The following is a 16,885-nucleotide window of genomic DNA, read 5'->3' as shown; positions in this document are numbered from 1 at the left end:
GAACTTTCAAGAAAAGATCTGCAGAAGGCAGTCCTTGAGGACTGAGGGAGAATAGGGATCTACATAGATGTGGTATGGTGAGCGAAGATTGCTTTTTTTTTATTTTTTTATTTTTTTTGGCCACCTTTCCATTATGAACCCGTTGTCTATAGGACAAATGCATGAGAACAGAAGTCTCAAGCTCCCTGTAATATATTTCCAGCTAAGCTCACCCTTTGTAACCTCGCAGACACAAAGCTACAGTGCCAAGCACCAAAATGTTGGCCGATAGGCTGCAAGTTGTAAGAGCCATGTTGTGTTATATATTTGGCCTTTGGCAGGACAGGCTGAGGAACATGCTTCAAGTGCCAATCCTCCGGACCCCACACTCTACAATAGAAATAAAACAACGCTCTGCGCTCTCCCGCTGCTGAATTCAGTCATTTCTCCTGTTATCTCTGGCCAGGGCTGTTCATGGACTTCCCAGTTGTAGCAGATTATCCCCTTGCTATTCAGGAGCTGGCCCGCTGGACGGCTGCCAGGCTCTCACTGACTCAGGTTATGTCAGTCAATGCGTATCAGAGGCCAGCAGCCCAGCAGGAAGGATGGGGAAGGAATGGATGGGGGAAGTTTAGGAAAAGTCAGACTGTATGTCATTTTATGCTGAGAGTGGAGATTCCTCTGTACTTTCTTTGTCTCCTCATTGACACTGTTATGGGAGTGTGTATGACAGGTTAATGCCTCATTTTACGCACATTTCATTGTAAAAAAAGAGCTAAAAATATAATATGTGTGGTGAATACATTATTCCCTTACATGTGTAACAATGGAATGCTGCCAAGATCAACCTCCCCACACAACTTAATGCATATTCTGTTCATCACTTACTGTCCTAGTCTCTCCTCATTAACCTGCTGAAAGGTCATGCAAGGATATGAAAAATGCTAACAAGGTGCTACGGGGGACACAGTTGTTAGCATTATGCAAGAATAGACAGAGGAAAAGAGAAGGCCGAGGTGGGACACAGGAGCTGGCATATGGGACCAGGAGGTCATGACAGCAGAAAGATCTCTCTTTCACTGTCAAGACCTGCTTCTCTACCTTTGTTCAGGGTACAGTGGGCAAAAGCGTTTGCTGACCATGTAGAGGCAATGGGCACCAGTTCTCAAAAAGGATATCGGGGAACTGGAGAAAGTGCAGAGAAGGACAACCAAACTAATAAGAGGCATGGAGGAGCTCAGCTATGAGGAAAGATTAGAGGAATTTAATTTATTTTCTCTCGAGAAGAGGAGATTAAGGTGGGATATGATCAACATGTATAAATACATAAGGGGTCCATATCGTGAACTTGGTGTTGAGTTATTCACTTTAAGGTCATCACAGAGTGCAAGGGGGCACTCTTTATGTCTAGAAGAAAAAAGATTTAATCTCCAAATACTTAAAGGCTTCTTCACAGTAAGAGCTGTGAAAATGTGGAATAGACTCCCTCCAGAGGTGGTTCTGGCCAGCTCAGTCAATTTCTTTAAAAAAGGCCTGGATTCTTTCACAAATGTACACAATATAACTGGGTACTGACATTTATAGGTAAAGTTGATCCAGGGAAAATCTGATTGCCTCTCGGGGGATCAGGAAGGATTTTTTTCCCCTGCTATAGCAAATTGGAGCATGCTCTCCTTTGGGGGGTTGCCTTCAACTGTGGGTGTTGGTTTGTGTATATAGGATTGTATTTTTTTTTTTTGTGGTTGAACTCGATGATTTTTTTTCAGCCTAACTATGGAACTATGTAAATGTACTGGGTGCACTTGCGATGGCAGTGGTGGAAGAGTTGCGGTGAATGTGGAAATGAACCTGACAAAAAGCAGAAACAATTTGGCAGCCATGTTCATAGGCACAAGGTAATAGGTACCTTGAAAATTTCAGACAAGGATAAACCAAAAAATGGCTTTGGAGTTGTTGGATCCACTGTATAACTAGTGGCAACAGACAACTAACAGGCAGAATGGAAGCTAGAGTATTCTTCAGATGATCAGAACAAAGAGCAGAAACTGGAAAGATGAACAGACTGATGGTCATAAAAGGAGAAGACAAGCTGACCTGGGTTCTAGAAAGGTAGGCAGTGCAATGTCTGACAACAGCAAATATAACGGGATGATAAAAAGCACAGCTAAAGCGAGAACAAGCACAGTCCATTACATTTTCAGAAGTAATTGAAGGAACAATCAGACAAAAGCTAGGCAGGCCTGAATCCTTTGCAGGAACAAACTAACCCACTGATAAGGCTGGATGTCCTGCAGTCTAATTACGCTTTCCTGGTCAGGGCAGGTGTGTATTACAGAGTCCTGAGCTATGGTGCTAAGTAACAACTACTGTAGCAAATGTAGGCTGATTCTTAGCTAGCAGCTTAAACAAATTATAACTAGGAGGTGAAGATACCAGTAAGAGAAGTAATCCACTAAAAACAGAGCTCAAACACTAAAAATCTGTTTTAAAACTGTTTAATTAAAATTAAAATAAAAGTTTCTGTTGCCTACAATTGCAAATATATATGAAGCAGCTGCTCCTTAATTGTCCAGTCATGGGCTAGGAGCAAGGAGGTGACTGGTTTGTATTACTTAACTGCAGTAAAATGAGGTCACCAGCCTGGCTGCAATTTCTGGCACACGTGAAAAATTCAGGGCTGGATGGACACCATTACAAATACTTTGGATGCTAAAACATCTATTGTCTATGTATTTCAGTTGTGTATTTAGCTGTTTGCTTGATATCCACCCTACAAGGGGCCATGTTAGGGATTAGGATTAGGTATGTGAAGTGTTAGGGTGAAGGTTAAGTAAGCCTAAAGTGGAAGTTAACCCTAGAATTACACTAAACTGCCATATAATACACATACCTTGATAAATGCATAGCACCATGTTTAATATCTGTCCACTCTCCAGTTGTCCAGCAATCAGCACTTGAAATTGCCAGCCATTTAAAAGTAAGCAACACCATGTAACGCATGGTGCTGGTCAGCCCCTCTAATGCTATCTATGTCTTTGACAATATCATGGCATAGAAGAAATGTTTACCAGTCAAGATTTGCAGTTACAAAGTGTAGATAGCTTGGGAGAGATGAGCGTCCCCATAAGTTGCATAGTGTCAGTTGCAAATGGTGGCAGTTTCCAATACTGATTGCTTGCCAACTGGAGAGGAAAGCAGACAAATAGCAAACACAGTCCTATGCATTTGTAAAAGTACATGTTTCATATACTTTATAGAGATTTCAATTTAGGGGACTTTTACATGTTACAGGCATTGTCCCATGATTACGTGGATCAAAATGGAACATCCTTATGGTCACTTACATCTGCCCACCCCTGGATATGCTCGGGTATATGAGACCAAACAAAAAGATTTGCATTTGGATCCTCTTTTAGTGACTGGTGGTAGACGGCTATAGACAGACACAAGTCCGATTACATATGCCTAGCTATTGGGATTACATTGGTCGATTTTTTCAAAGAGTTAAATTAGGAGGAGCCATGGATGTCACAAGTGTGACATTTGTGCAGTTACAATCCAACTTAGCAGGAGATAACTCTAGGATCCTCTGCTTAGGCAGGCCATACACACAAATAATTTCTGTCCTGCAACCACAGGTTGCAGGAAAACAATTTGCACAATTTCCCCATCAACACAGACAGTGCTGACAGGGGAATCCCACCTGCCAAGCAATTGTCTGCACCCGGCACAGAAAAAGACAATGATTATCATTAGCGGCTATAGCAGCCTCTAATGATAATCACAAGAGAATCCAGCAGGCTGGTTGCACCCAAGTTTATCGATCAATTTGGTACATTCAGCCTGCAATTAATGGTTTGATTCTCGGCCGGTTCTTGCTGAACCAGCCGAGATTCGAACTGTGTATAGCTGGCCTTGGAATAAACAGACACCGCCCGTGTAAAAGGGGCCTCGGGCGTGTCTTAAAGCCCAACTCCACAAAATTGAAGAAATCCACCCTTGCAGTGGGCCCCAACACATTGCATGTGTTAATTGCTTGGTATACAGGTTGGAACAGGTTGTATTGCTTATCTGATTGTGCGCTCCAGCTGGCACCAGTGCTCTCCTCCTCTGCCCAAATCTCTGGTCTATGGACAGTGTTATCAATGTACAATGCAGGGATATTACCCTATATTGTACATTTAGAAGGTTGAGTTTGGCTGGAGCTGATCACAGCTTACAGAACAGCTGTAGGGACCGGTGGTAGTGCTGGAGGGAGTCTATTGTAATGTCCTACCCCTAGACTAGAGAGAACCATTGCAAGGGTGAATTTTTGAATGTTTCGGGAGTTGGCTTTGGGCTGGCGCTATACCAAGAGAATTTCATTAAAAAAATTATTTCCGGAACATTTGTTTGATGTTCTAATGGTTAGTGGAGTCGAACCAATGCTTGCTTCCAGCCATAGTGATGAGAACATTTGAAGGAGTAGGATAGAAAATGTATCCATTCAAAAAAAAAATCTAACTGCAATACATATTGCAATGAAACCTGTTGAATAGGTCTGCGATTCAGAGAGCTGGTCTGGGCGAAATTTTAAGGGCTTTCAATCAAAATTAGTTGACTCAATGATGAACGATATTTCTATGAATGTTTGAATGAAAATCTAACCATGATTGGCCAGATTTAGGATTTTTCACTTGTTCTCAAGTGGAGAGAACTACCATACCAGGCTGAGCCCCTATGGTCACTCTGTCCTTTGTACCCCTCTTATTAAGCCCACTGATCACCACTGTTACTAGGGTAGGGCTCCTGGGAGCTGCCCCTCCACCTGCTTGCCATGACACCAGGCCGTTGCTTCTCCTCCTGGCCGAATAGGAAGTGGGCCCTGAGACCTGACCCAAATAGGAAGCCAGTCCTAAGACTCCCTGGCCAATCAGGTCTCAGGACCTGCTCTTCCCGATTGGCCAGGAGGAGAATCAGGAAGACGATAGAGAATATTACTTTGCTATTGTCACACAAATGGGTGGGCTCAAGGCGCAGAGCTCTGCACTCTGAGCCCACCCTTTTTTTAAGCCAATTAAAGCCTCAGGCCCTAATCGCGTGCTTCAAAAAAAAAACATTAAGGCGCCTTGCATGTAGATTGAGGGTTGGGCGCTTGGATAAGGGGGGCGGCGCCACTGGGTTGTTTTTTTAAAGGCAAATAGACTGTGCACTTTGCAAAGGGCAGTTGCCCTCTGCAAGTGCAGTTGCTCCAGAGTTTAGTAAATAAGGTACAGCTTCATTTGGCAAATTATAACCAATCACGTGCAAGGAAAAACAAAATGCGTTTTTGCTTGCATGTGTTTTGGTGATGGAAGTCAGCAGAGCTTCTGCTCATGTACTAAGCTCTGGAGCAACTGCTCTTGCAGTGTGCAATTGCCCTTTGCAAAGTGAAAAGTCTATTTTCCTTTTGTAAATCAACACCAGAAAATTCATATAAACTGTTGCAAACGACCTGGGAAGCAAAACTATTATTGTGTTCTAAATAAAGAATTTCACAAGACATTATTCTCTTCTACTGCTGTTTGAACTACTAAACCGAGACTCCAAAACAGACTTTATTTTGATTTGGCAAATACTTGTAAGTCATTTTCAAGTTGGCAGTTTTAAAATCAGTTTCCTTTTGTGTTGTTTTTTTCCTGCCAAGAACACAGAATAATATTTTCTTTTTTCCATTTTTTTTTTTACTTTTTGCTCTCGGTTGGATGATGAGCACTTTGAAAAGTAAAGTTTTAATAAACGATCAAAGTTCAGTAAAACAAATAGTTCATTTGTAGCAGACAACACAACGGCCCATGCATGCGTTGTCCTCCCGGGGCAGCTTGGTGTGTTTATTATGTGGCAGTTGGTGCCCTTTAAAAGGATTTTCCACTTACATAGCAAAATTGACTCTTTCATCTATAGTGTATATTTTCAGTGACTTGTCATAACCTCTACCTGAAAGTAATGCTCCATGTTTTTCACGTTTTTACATGCTTGCTGTAGATTTTAATGACTGTATCTCATAAACATCTCATAAAGCAGAGATATGGCCAAAGCAAAAATCTGGGAAATGATAAGGATCAACAAAGTCAAAGACTGTTTGTTGAGGTTCTCTTGATGAAATGTTTCCATCTAGTTAAAGTGAATGTACACATTTTCAAAAAAAAAGGAAAAGGTGAGCCAACATGCTACACCCTCCCCTCCTCGCCAATCCTGCTGTTCTTACCTCCATGAGCTGTGCACATGCATCTGGTGTAGCGGTCCAGGGATTTCAGATCTCAGCTCTTCTCCCTGTCTAATCTGCAGGGCTTCCTGGTTGGATCAGAGCGATTCTGATTGGTCAGCAGTAGAACAAAGAATCACTGTGGTCCATCCCAGAAGAACTGTAGAAATGAAGAGGGAGAATAGTGGGGCTTTAAAATTCCTGGACAGCTATACCGGCTGCATGGGCACTGACAACTCATCACCCATGAAGGTAGGTACGGCGGAGACTGGGGAAGGGGAGGTGGCTGGCTGTAGGGTGTTTAATTATTTTCTGAAAAGGTGAAAACCCTTTGAAAGCTGAACTCAAAGCAGTTCCACAGTAAACAGTACATCATTTAATCACTTGCCCTCTAGAATATCCCCCCCCCCCTTTCATGACCAGGCCATTTTTTGCAATACAACACTGGCTATTGTCGCCCTAGGACAGGAAGCGTTACTTACAGTTGTAACCCTAGGACGCGTTACTGGCTGTTGTCGCCCTAGGACAGGAAGCGTTACTGGCTGTTGTCACCCTAGTACAGGAAGTGTTACTGGCTTTTGACTTGTCACCCTAGGACAGGATGCATTACTGGCTGTTGTCACCCTAGGACAGGAAGTGTTACTGACTGTTGTCGCCCCTAGGACAGGAAGCGTTACTGGCTGTTGTCTCCCTAGGACAGGAAGCGTTACTGGCTGTTGTCTCCCTAGGACAGGAAGCGTTACTGGCTGTTGTCGCCCTAGGACAGGAAGTGTTACTTACAGTTGTAACCCTAGGACACGTTACTGGCTGTTGTCGCCCTAGGACAGGAAGTGTTACTGGCTGTTGTCACCCTAGGACAGGAAGCGTTACTGGCTGTTGTCACCCTAGTACAGGAAGCGTTACTGGCTTTTGACTTGTCACCCTAGGACAGGAAGCGTTACTGCCTGTTGTCACCCTAAAACAGGAAGCGTTACTCGCTGTTGTCTCCCTAGGACAGGAAGCATTACTGGCTGTTGTCACCCTAGGACAGGAAGTGTTACTGGCTGTTGTCACCCTAGCATAGGAAGTGTTACTGGCTGTTGTCACCCTAGCATAGGAAGTGTTACTGGCTGTTGTCCCCCTAGGACAGGAAGTGTTACTGGCTGTTGTCACCCTAGGACAGGAAGTGTTACTGGCTGTTGTCACCCTAGCATAGGAAGTGTTACTGGCTGTTGTCACCCTAGCATAGGAAGTGTTACTGACTGTTGTCGCCCCTAGGACAGGAAGCGTTACTGGCTGTTGTCTCCCTAGGACAGGAAGCGTTACTGGCTGTTGTCGCCCTAGGACAGGAAGGGTTACTTACAGTTGTAACCCTAGGACACGTTACTGGCTGTTGTCGCCTTAGGACAGGAAGCGTTACTGGCTGTTGTCACCCAAGGACAGGAAGCGTTACTGGCTGTTGTCACCCTAGTACAGGAAGCGTTACTGGCTTTTGACTTGTCACCCTAAGACAGGAAGCGTTACTGCCTGTTGTCACCCTAGAACAGGAAGCGTTACTCGCTGTTGTCTCCCTAGGACAGGAAGCATTACTGGCTGTTGTCACCATAGGACAGGAAGTGTTACTGGCTGTTGTCACCCTAGCATAGGAAGCGTTACTGGCTGTTGTCCCCCTAGGACAGGAAGTGTTACTGGCTGTTGTCACCCTAGGACAGGAAGCATTACTGGCTGTTGTCACCCTAGGACAGGAAGTGTTACTGGCTGTTGTCACCCTAGCATAGGAAGTGTTACTGGCTGTTGTCACCCTAGCATAGGAAGTGTTACTGACTGTTGTTGCCCCTAGGACAGGAAGCGTTACTGGCTGTTGTTCCCCTAGGACAGGAAGTGTTACTGGTTGTTGTCACCCTAGGACAGGAAGTGTTACTGGCTGCTGTCACCCTAGAACAGGAAGTGTTACTGGCTGTTGTCTCCCTAGGACAGGAAGCATTACTGGCTGTTGTCACCTTAGGACAGGAAGCGTTACTGGCTGTTGTCGCCCTAGGACAGGAAGGGTTACTTACAGTTGTAACCCTAGGACACGTTACTGGCTGTTGTCGCCTTAGGACAGGAAGCGTTACTGGCTGTTGTCACCCAAGGACAGGAAGCGTTACTGGCTGTTGTCACCCTAGTACAGGAAGCGTTACTGGCTTTTGACTTGTCACCCTAGGGCAGGAAGCGTTACTGCCTGTTGTCACCCTAGAACAGGAAGCGTTACTCGCTGTTGTCTCCCTAGGACAGGAAGCATTACTGGCTGTTGTCCCCCTAGGACAGGAAGTGTTACTGGCTGTTGTCACCCTAGGACAGGAAGTGTTACTGGCTGTTGTCACACTAGCATAGGAAGTGTTACTGGCTGTTGTCACCCTAGCATAGGAAGTATTACTGACTGTTGTCGCCCCTAGGACAGGAAGCGTTACTGGCTGTTGTTCCCCTAGGACAGGAAGTGTTACTGGTTGTTGTCACCCTAGGACAGGAAGTGTTACTGGCTGCTGTCACCCTAGAACAGGAAGTGTTACTGGCTGTTGTCTCCCTAGGACAGGAAGCATTACTGGCTGTTGTCACCTTAGGACAGGAAGCGTTACTGGCTGTTGACTTGTCACCCTAGGACAGGAAGCATTACTGGCTGTTGTCACCCTAAGGACAGGAAGTGTTACTGGCTGTTGTCACCCTAGGACAGGAAGTGTTACTGGCTGTTGTCACCTTAGGACAGGAAGCGTTACTGGCTGTTGACTTGTCACCCTAGGACAGGAAGCATTACTGGCTGTTGTTGCCCTAGGACAGGAAGTGTTACTGGCTGTAGTCACTGTAGGACAGGAAGTGTTACTGGCTGCTGTCACCCTAGGACAGGAAGTGTTACTGGCTGTTGTCACCCTAGGACAGGAAGTGTTACTGGCTGTTGTCACCCTAGGACAGGAAGTGTTACTGGCTGTTGTCACCCTAGGATAGGAAGTGTTACTGGCAGTTGTGGCCCTAGGACAGGAAGTGTTAATGGCTGTAGTCACCCTAGGACAGTAAGTGTTACTGGCTGTTGTCACCTTAGGACAGGAAGCGTTACTGGCTGTTGTCAACCTAGGACAGGAAGTGTTGCTAGTTGTTGTCTGCCTAGGACTGAAAGTGCTACTGGCTGTTGTCACCCTATTACAGGAAGTGTTACTGGTAAAATAAAGGTAAAACACTTGAAAAAATAAAACAAATGCAATCATCATTTAAAGCCCGGTAAGCTACTATATAATATATGTGTGTTGTTTGGGTATAAATATTTTTTTAAACAAGCCCAGTTGGGATTGGTTCTTTTTAAATGTCTTTTGTTTTTTATAAGGCCTCATGTACATGGGTATATAAAAATATGCTGTCATTTTTCTGCCAGAACTTGGCAAACGTCCCCCCAAAAAAAAAAAGAAAGTCACATGCCTCTAACAGCAGCATTTTTTCTGCCCGTGTGCATGAGGCCTAATACAATGATTTTACATTCATCCACAAATGTTATGAAATCTCTTTCGCATAAACTCGTTTATTAAATGATGTAGCACATTTTTCAGCCATTTAACTATAAAGCGTATTCATATATAACAGCCTATCTCCTTTTTTCTCTGCATGTCATAAAGCTGTTGTGCGCATCCAGCCGATGACATGAATTTGTGTTCTAAATAACCCCAGGTGTATAGGTTAATCCTCCCTTTAACAGCAGTAACATGGAGGCCTGGATTTCATTGACGGGTATTTGGGTTACTAATGCAGCTGTTTAAAGTGTTTGATTTGGCCGGAGAACAGAAACAGCACTACATACCAATTTCATGAGCGACGGTGAAAGCTGCATGGAGGCCGTCATCTTCAATTACCGCACAGCTGCGCTCCGGCGAGCATACGGTCCCCACGTCTGCCATTCCCAGGGTATCACATGAATGGTGCCCACATAAATCCTGGCCGGGAGAGAAAAAAAAAAGGGGAAAAACGAAGTCAGGCAGATGTTGTATTTGTACACTGACGAGGGGGAGCAACATGTTGTCAGCCACTTGCACGGAGGAATCTGCTAGCTGTTGGATGCCAGGCTGGCAAGAAAGCCGGGGATTACACACATCACCTGTCTATGTGCAAACACTTCCTTGCCAACTACAGTTCAGATTTCCTTGTTATTATGAATGGAGCTCAGTGAAATAATAACTGCCAGTGAACTTTGCTGATCATTTTGTTAGACACAACTTGGATGTCTGTGATATTTAGAAAAATAAAGAGTCCGGATTTTTTGTTTTGCCTATCTCCGCGTTTGTGTGTAGTGTTTCTTTCTAACTCCATACAGTATTTGCATTCTAAATAAGTTAAATACATTCCAAGTGTAAAGTCTTAGCCTGGGTAAAAAAGCCTGTTCCCTGCCAGCATGGTGCAGATGAGGACTCTTGCTCCCTGTGTGAAGGCAGTGGTCTCTCAGCAAAGGTCCAACAAAGCCCCTGTAATGGAAATTTGTAAGTTCTGTATATTATTCTATTCTATTTTGTATGTTTGCCTATGTATTGCTGTGCATACAGCACTAATGTTTTCATTACATTCTTGCATTCTTTTGAGTCCTGATTAGAATTAGCCTGCCTATGTTACGCCCTTTGTCACCATAAAAGCAGAAATGTAATAAAAATGTGATACGTATGTAACCATGTGTATAAAAATCTTCAATTGCATCAAATAAAACAGAACAATTATTTCAGAAAGATGCTGAGTGTATCTTTTGTGTCTGTTCCCTATTGCAATAGTTATTATTAATTTGGAACCACTGATCAATATGAGGCTAGGAGTTGCCTATCTATAAAATATCCAGTACAACCCCACTGAGTCGCAGCTAGAGAACCAATATCAAAATACATTTGAACCAATATTATACTGCATTTTCTCGATATAAGTTCTGTATCTGTTACGCTGTTAATAAACGATATACATATTTTTTTGTGTTACATCTGTCATTTTAAAGTATACATAAACCCAATTACAATATTCTCATATAACCTTTAACAAATTAAGGCTGGGTTCACACCTATGCAAATTGGATGCAGATTTCACCGCATCCAATTAGCATGACAGGAGATTGAGATCGGCTCTTTATGGAGTCGCTTCACATATTTCCGTCGTGGCAGCGGAGCGGCTTGCGCAGGAACGCTGTATTTCTTTGGCTCCGTTTCAGGGCCGAATTCAGGCAAAAATTCAGCCCTGATTCGTCCCTGAAAAGGAGAACAGGAACGCACCAGACCCCTGCTGCGAGCCGCATTCATCGGAGGTGTGAACCCAGGCTTAAACACTATTAGGCTGGGTTCACATTGCAGCACACTCCGGCTCCCGTGCGTCCCCATTCACCATTTCAGGTGTGATTTCAACCCGAATTTTTGGCTGAATTCAGATCTGAAATGAACCAGAAGATGCAGCTTACTAATTCTTAGATAGAATGGCTGCATTCATTTTTTTTAAGCTTTCTTTCTTCAATTTCTATCTATTGATCCAGCCAGCAAGTCTGTTGTTTTTTCACAGCACACACTCTTCAGTAGAATGCATCAGTTTACATGGATGAGACAAACCACTTAAAACTTCTAGGGGTAATTGCAATGATCAGCTTTTACTTATTCATGCAAAACCTTTATCCCAAATGGAACACAAACTGCTGTAAATAATTATAAAGTGTGAGCTGGAGTTTGGCTTCAGTTTGTAAGTGGTTCTAAATTTGATATTACATTTAACACTCCCATTCCCCAGGACTGATAATACAGCTGTCTGCTGTGAATCTTGTTCTCATTCCTCCAGAGACGTGTCTCACTATTATAGCACCTACCTATGCGCGAAATGCGCTCCAAACCTGGGAGCGAAGGTCTTGTAGCAGTAGTAAACCGCTGATTAAAAAAAAAATCCCCTGCAAAGCAATGTCATAATGTGCTAGTATACATCACATACTAGCACAGTATGTGTGAATTACTTTAAAACAAAGCCGTTAAGTGGCGAGCTGTCACTGCTAAGCCCTTGTACACACGATCGGAGATTCCAACAACCAAATCCGTCGGATTTTGTACGTCGGATTTTGTCCGAAACTGTTGTATACACACGGTCGAACGAAGTTGTCGGAAAATCCGATCGTTCAGAACGTGATGACGTTGTTTCGTTGCGACGGGACTACGTTCAGGCTAGTAGCCAATAGCTTTGATGTAGGAATTTGATCTGAGCAAGCGTGGCACTTTGTCCGATCTGAATTTTCTTCACATGATCGGAGTATGTCCAATTGGAGTATTTTGACGGAAAATATTTCCGGCAAGTTGGAAAATTTGGTCCGACGGATATTCCGACGGAAACAGTCCGATGCATACCACACACAGTCGGAATATCTGACAAAATGCTCCAATAGGACACATTCAGTCGGAATCTCCGATCGTATGTACAAGGGCTAACAGGCCTTCCATCTTCACTGGGTCTTCCTTCCAGGTTCATGAGTGGCCAGAGCCGTGATGTTGTTTACAGCACAAGCTCTGAAGGTCCGGCACAGTACGCCAGACCTTCAGGGTGCATGTGCTGTTGATGTTATTGGCTGAATGCAGTGTGAATATTTCCTAAACAGTGCAAGATTAGGAGATATTCACCATATCTAGAGGTAAGTCTTATTATAGGCTTTCCTGTAGGTACAAGTCAAAAACGGAGTCTAATATCACTTTAAATAGATCCTGCCTGACCCAAGTTAGCCGTCAGAGTCACATGGGGGTGGCAGGATCCAATTGGCTAGCTCCCCTAGTGACCCAGGAAACCATAGAGGAACCATGTTCCTCTCGACTTCCACTTCCTCTGCAATGCTGCTGGAAGTTAAGGGCCACCTGCATTGGAGAAAGTAGACTGCACCTGTTTACAGGTCAGATTGGAGGGTCTGCAGTAGAAAAGTCAACAGTTTTGAAGAGGAAACATTGTTAGAAAATCTCACATCTGCAGTCCCAATAAACTAAAAGCCAGTAGGTTATTTGATTCATTAGAGCCCACAGCTGAAATGTTGCTTTGCCACTGATCCCTTGAGTTATACAGATGTCAACATCTACAATGCTCAATTCTGTTTTTTCAAAGGTAAAGTCTGTATGGATAAAACTCGCTAAATTCTAAAGGAATATTCCCATGCTTGACCCTTCCTTGTAACCAGATTTTCTTTTTGAGAAGCAATTATATAGAGGGTGGCTATACCATCTTCCCCGGGTCATCAGCAGCTGATGTCGGTTTGCTATGGAACTTGAGAAGATATTTTCATTTCAGTATAAATCCGGATGAGCATTCCTGAACAGAATCTTCTTCCATCCGTTTGATCAATCTAGGGCAAGCTTCCTTTGATTTCTTACTAGAGACCCGAGCTAAACCTAAAATAATAATCTGATAGGGGAAGAGGAAAAGTATGCAAGACTGAAAGGTGAATTTGGGTGAGGATATTATTATAACCAGACAAATGTTCTCAGCTGCTTACAGAATGAAGGACTTTTTTTTAGGAGGAAATAGTAATGTTTGTGGTTTGTGCTTCCTTTCAGCTCAGTTTCGGTTTATGAACTTCTTTGGAAACCACCGTAGACAGTAATCACTGATGAATCACAGAGGGAAAGGTATTTAAAGGTATGAGGCCATAGGAAAACAGAATACCGGCATTTCATTTCATTTTTGGTGGCGGTTCCATTCTTTCTTCAAGTGAACCTGAAGATTGAGTCAAACAGTGATGTATGTGGAGCAGATAATAAATTCATTATTTTTAGTCCTTGTCTACAGTTACATACAGATGCAGCCAAGCTGAAGGTAAATAGCGCAATGAAATGTGGCACAGCAGGGAGTAGAGGAGCCACTATGGCAAAAAAGATGAGGGCAACCTACTGAAAAGTAGGCAAGTAAAAATTATAAACTGTATTTCTGTGGAAAAAGTTCTATCTGTACCTGAATTACCTTGAATTCTCACAGGACCTACCCTTGAGGCTTCTTGCTATCTTCAGTTGCTAGTCAGGTAGAACCCCAGCTTCCCAACCTCAAGTCTTAACCCTTTCCTCTCTCGTTTATACCCTTTAGTCCATTTTTCTTCTCCAGGTCTAAATTTGGTGTTGCCCACAGTACCATCCATTAAACTCCTTGAAGACATGCTGTAATTTTATATAATTTACTAAGTGTAGCCACCCTGCCCTAAGCAGGAATGAACCACTACAATTCATTTGGGGAGAGTGTGTATCGATTGCTTTTGCCTCCCAGGCTGTGACTGGGCAGGACATTTGTGTAGCTGTTCCCTGACCTTCCAGGACTGCTACCTGGGGAGGATACATGTGGCTGGAGAAAGGTAGGCCCATACCTGACGTCTAAAGTTTGCACTCAGAGAAGTTAATTATGTTTGTTCTCCCAGCAATAATAAATGTGGCCAGTAGATGGGGCCCCAGAATAAATTGACTGTTTTAAAGAAGCTAGAGACTGTTTAGCTTTAATAAGACCTCCCATTATCCCTCATTTTGAGAAAAGGAAACTTGTGCATCTTGGGAGCTCAGACTTGATCTTAGAAACCGAGGGAGAAAAACACAGCTATCCTTCTTGTAGCACCTGTTTCTGGATTAAGCCTACATCATCTACAGGCAACATCGCTGGTGAGCATGGATTTATTGTCACCTGCAGCCTAGTTATGTGCTGTGTTTTTGTATGTGTCATACATTGATTGTATATATTTTTCATCTTTTTTTCCCAATAGCTTCACCCTACCCTGTTTTCGCAATAAAGATAATAAAGATTACATTCAGTCTGGCTTATTGCAGAAGATGAGGTCTTGCTGCATCTTGAGTTTCAAACAGAGAAACGTGGAGGACAGAAGATGCATTGTCTTGCCGGAAGTGTTTGCCCATAAGGAGTGAAGTCTGGAATGGAGCACCAGAGAGGAACTTTGTCTGCCAAAGAGTATTACAAAGAGCAAGGAGATGATTAAAACTGCAGGAAGGCTGGTGGCCTTGTTTAGTGAATGTAGGGCTGCAATTGATTATAGCTGGAAGAATACAAGGTGCTGTTCCAGCCTAAAGGTTCTTTTTCCTGTATGCCTATTCAGCCTGTCCTGATTTATAGAACACTAACCTTGGCTCAAAGGCCCTTTCTGTTGGATTAAGCCCCATACACACTATCAGTTTTTCTGCTGAGTTTTTCCTTCAGATTTACCAAAACCATATAATATGAGGTCAAAACTTAAGAGTTTCCAATTGTATGCAATCAGGCAGGCCCTTGTACTACATGATTTTGGTAAACCCGATGGAAAAACTCAGCAGAAAAACTGATAGTGTGTATGGGGCATTAGAAGCAGTATTTGGTGTCTGTGATACTTGCATAATTTTTGAGATATTCTGTAACCCTAACCCTCTCTTCATTAAAGTTTTGGTCTAAATAAACTTTCTGGACTGTTCAGAAGTGACTGGTTCTCATCCATTCCCATCCTTACAACACATCAATAATCCTACTTTGAGGTGAAACGTCATCCTATAAGCAGTTAAAGTCCATTTTCTCCATTGCAGGTGGTACTCAACCACAGCAGCATTGCAGAGTGATAGGAAGTTCAGAGAATAGTTCCTCTATGGTTTCCCGTCATTGGGGACAGCTATGCAATTGGATGCTGGCGCCCCATGTGACTGTGGTGGCCATCTTAGGTCAGGAAGTGTCTTCTCAAAGTAAGGGAGTAAGGGAAGGTTATAATCCATGTTGGTTACTTTTTTCCATTGTAGCCTACTGGGGAGCTTTCCCTTCACTTCCCATTCCATAGCCAAAACAGGAAGTGAGAGGAAATCCCTGCAAATTAAGGGAATCCCAGGCCACTAGAACTAGTATGCTAATTGGAAGATTTCCCCTCTATTACTTTTCTAGAGACAACCCAAAATTTGGGATTTACTCTTACTTAATAGTAATGGTAAACAGGACATATAGAGAGAATGCATCACCCTAATGGGAACACAGACAGCAATATAAACCTGTCAGTAGTTCTAATCCCTCTCCACTCTTTATAAAAAGAAAGAAAACGTTTTGCCTTTAGTTATACTTTAAGACCCTGGCATGGCTCCTGGGATTGGCGTTCATTTTGTGTGTGGCTAGATTAGGGGCAGCTCACTCCTCTGTCATGGATAGTGCTTAGCGTCAGGGAAACATTCCAGAGGAGTAGGGAATGTGCAGGGAATCCTTCCTGGAAGCCTCTCCACTTGGCCAGCCCACATTCTGCTCCTTGAGACGGATGCAGTCAGCACACCTGAGACCTTCTGCACATGGCTGTTACATCTGTGACGTCGCCCGGTCAAGTTACCTTCCCGTCGGGCTTGTTGTACATTGCCAAACTTCATTTAAAATATATTCCTGTCCTGTTACTCTGCACTTGGACTCCAAATGTTTTCTACCACCATGCTGCACTTACCCACAAGCCCACCACCCCTTGTAACTTCTGAATGTGGCACAAGCGTTGACAAAGGCAACCCTTATGTTACTGAAATTCCCTAAGACTGCTCAAAAGCCGATCATCTATGGTAGGATTGACAAGGGTGAGTAGATAATCAGCCAAACGTGAGGTTTTTTTTTGTCTGTTATCCATATGATAGGGAGCTCAGGAGACATTTATCAACAAGAAACACATTGAGAATTTCTGAAATAAATCCCTAGAGTTAAAACATTGAGATTTGAGCTTCTGAACCAGTC

At 43.4% G+C, this 16,885-nt stretch overlaps 1 protein-coding gene across 1 annotated transcript in view; it reads right to left on the bottom strand.

The window, feature by feature from the left end:
• Positions 1-16,885, bottom strand: part of ADAMTS5 (ADAM metallopeptidase with thrombospondin type 1 motif 5) — a 169,742-nt gene that overhangs the window by 110,119 nt on the left and 42,738 nt on the right. The window contains exon 2 of the mRNA XM_077480030.1: positions 10,002-10,134. Coding sequence (XP_077336156.1) covers positions 10,002-10,134 — 133 coding nt within the window. The remainder of the gene's footprint in view (positions 1-10,001; positions 10,135-16,885) is intronic.

Source organism: Lithobates pipiens, unplaced genomic scaffold (genome assembly GCF_037356315.1).
Source record: "Lithobates pipiens isolate NorthernLeopardFrog02 unplaced genomic scaffold, aLitPip1_a1.2 Scaffold_16, whole genome shotgun sequence".
Classification (NCBI taxonomy): Eukaryota; Metazoa; Chordata; class Amphibia; order Anura; family Ranidae; genus Lithobates; species Lithobates pipiens.
Note: the sequence above shows the minus strand (reverse complement) of the source record. Positions and strands in the feature narration are given on the sequence as shown.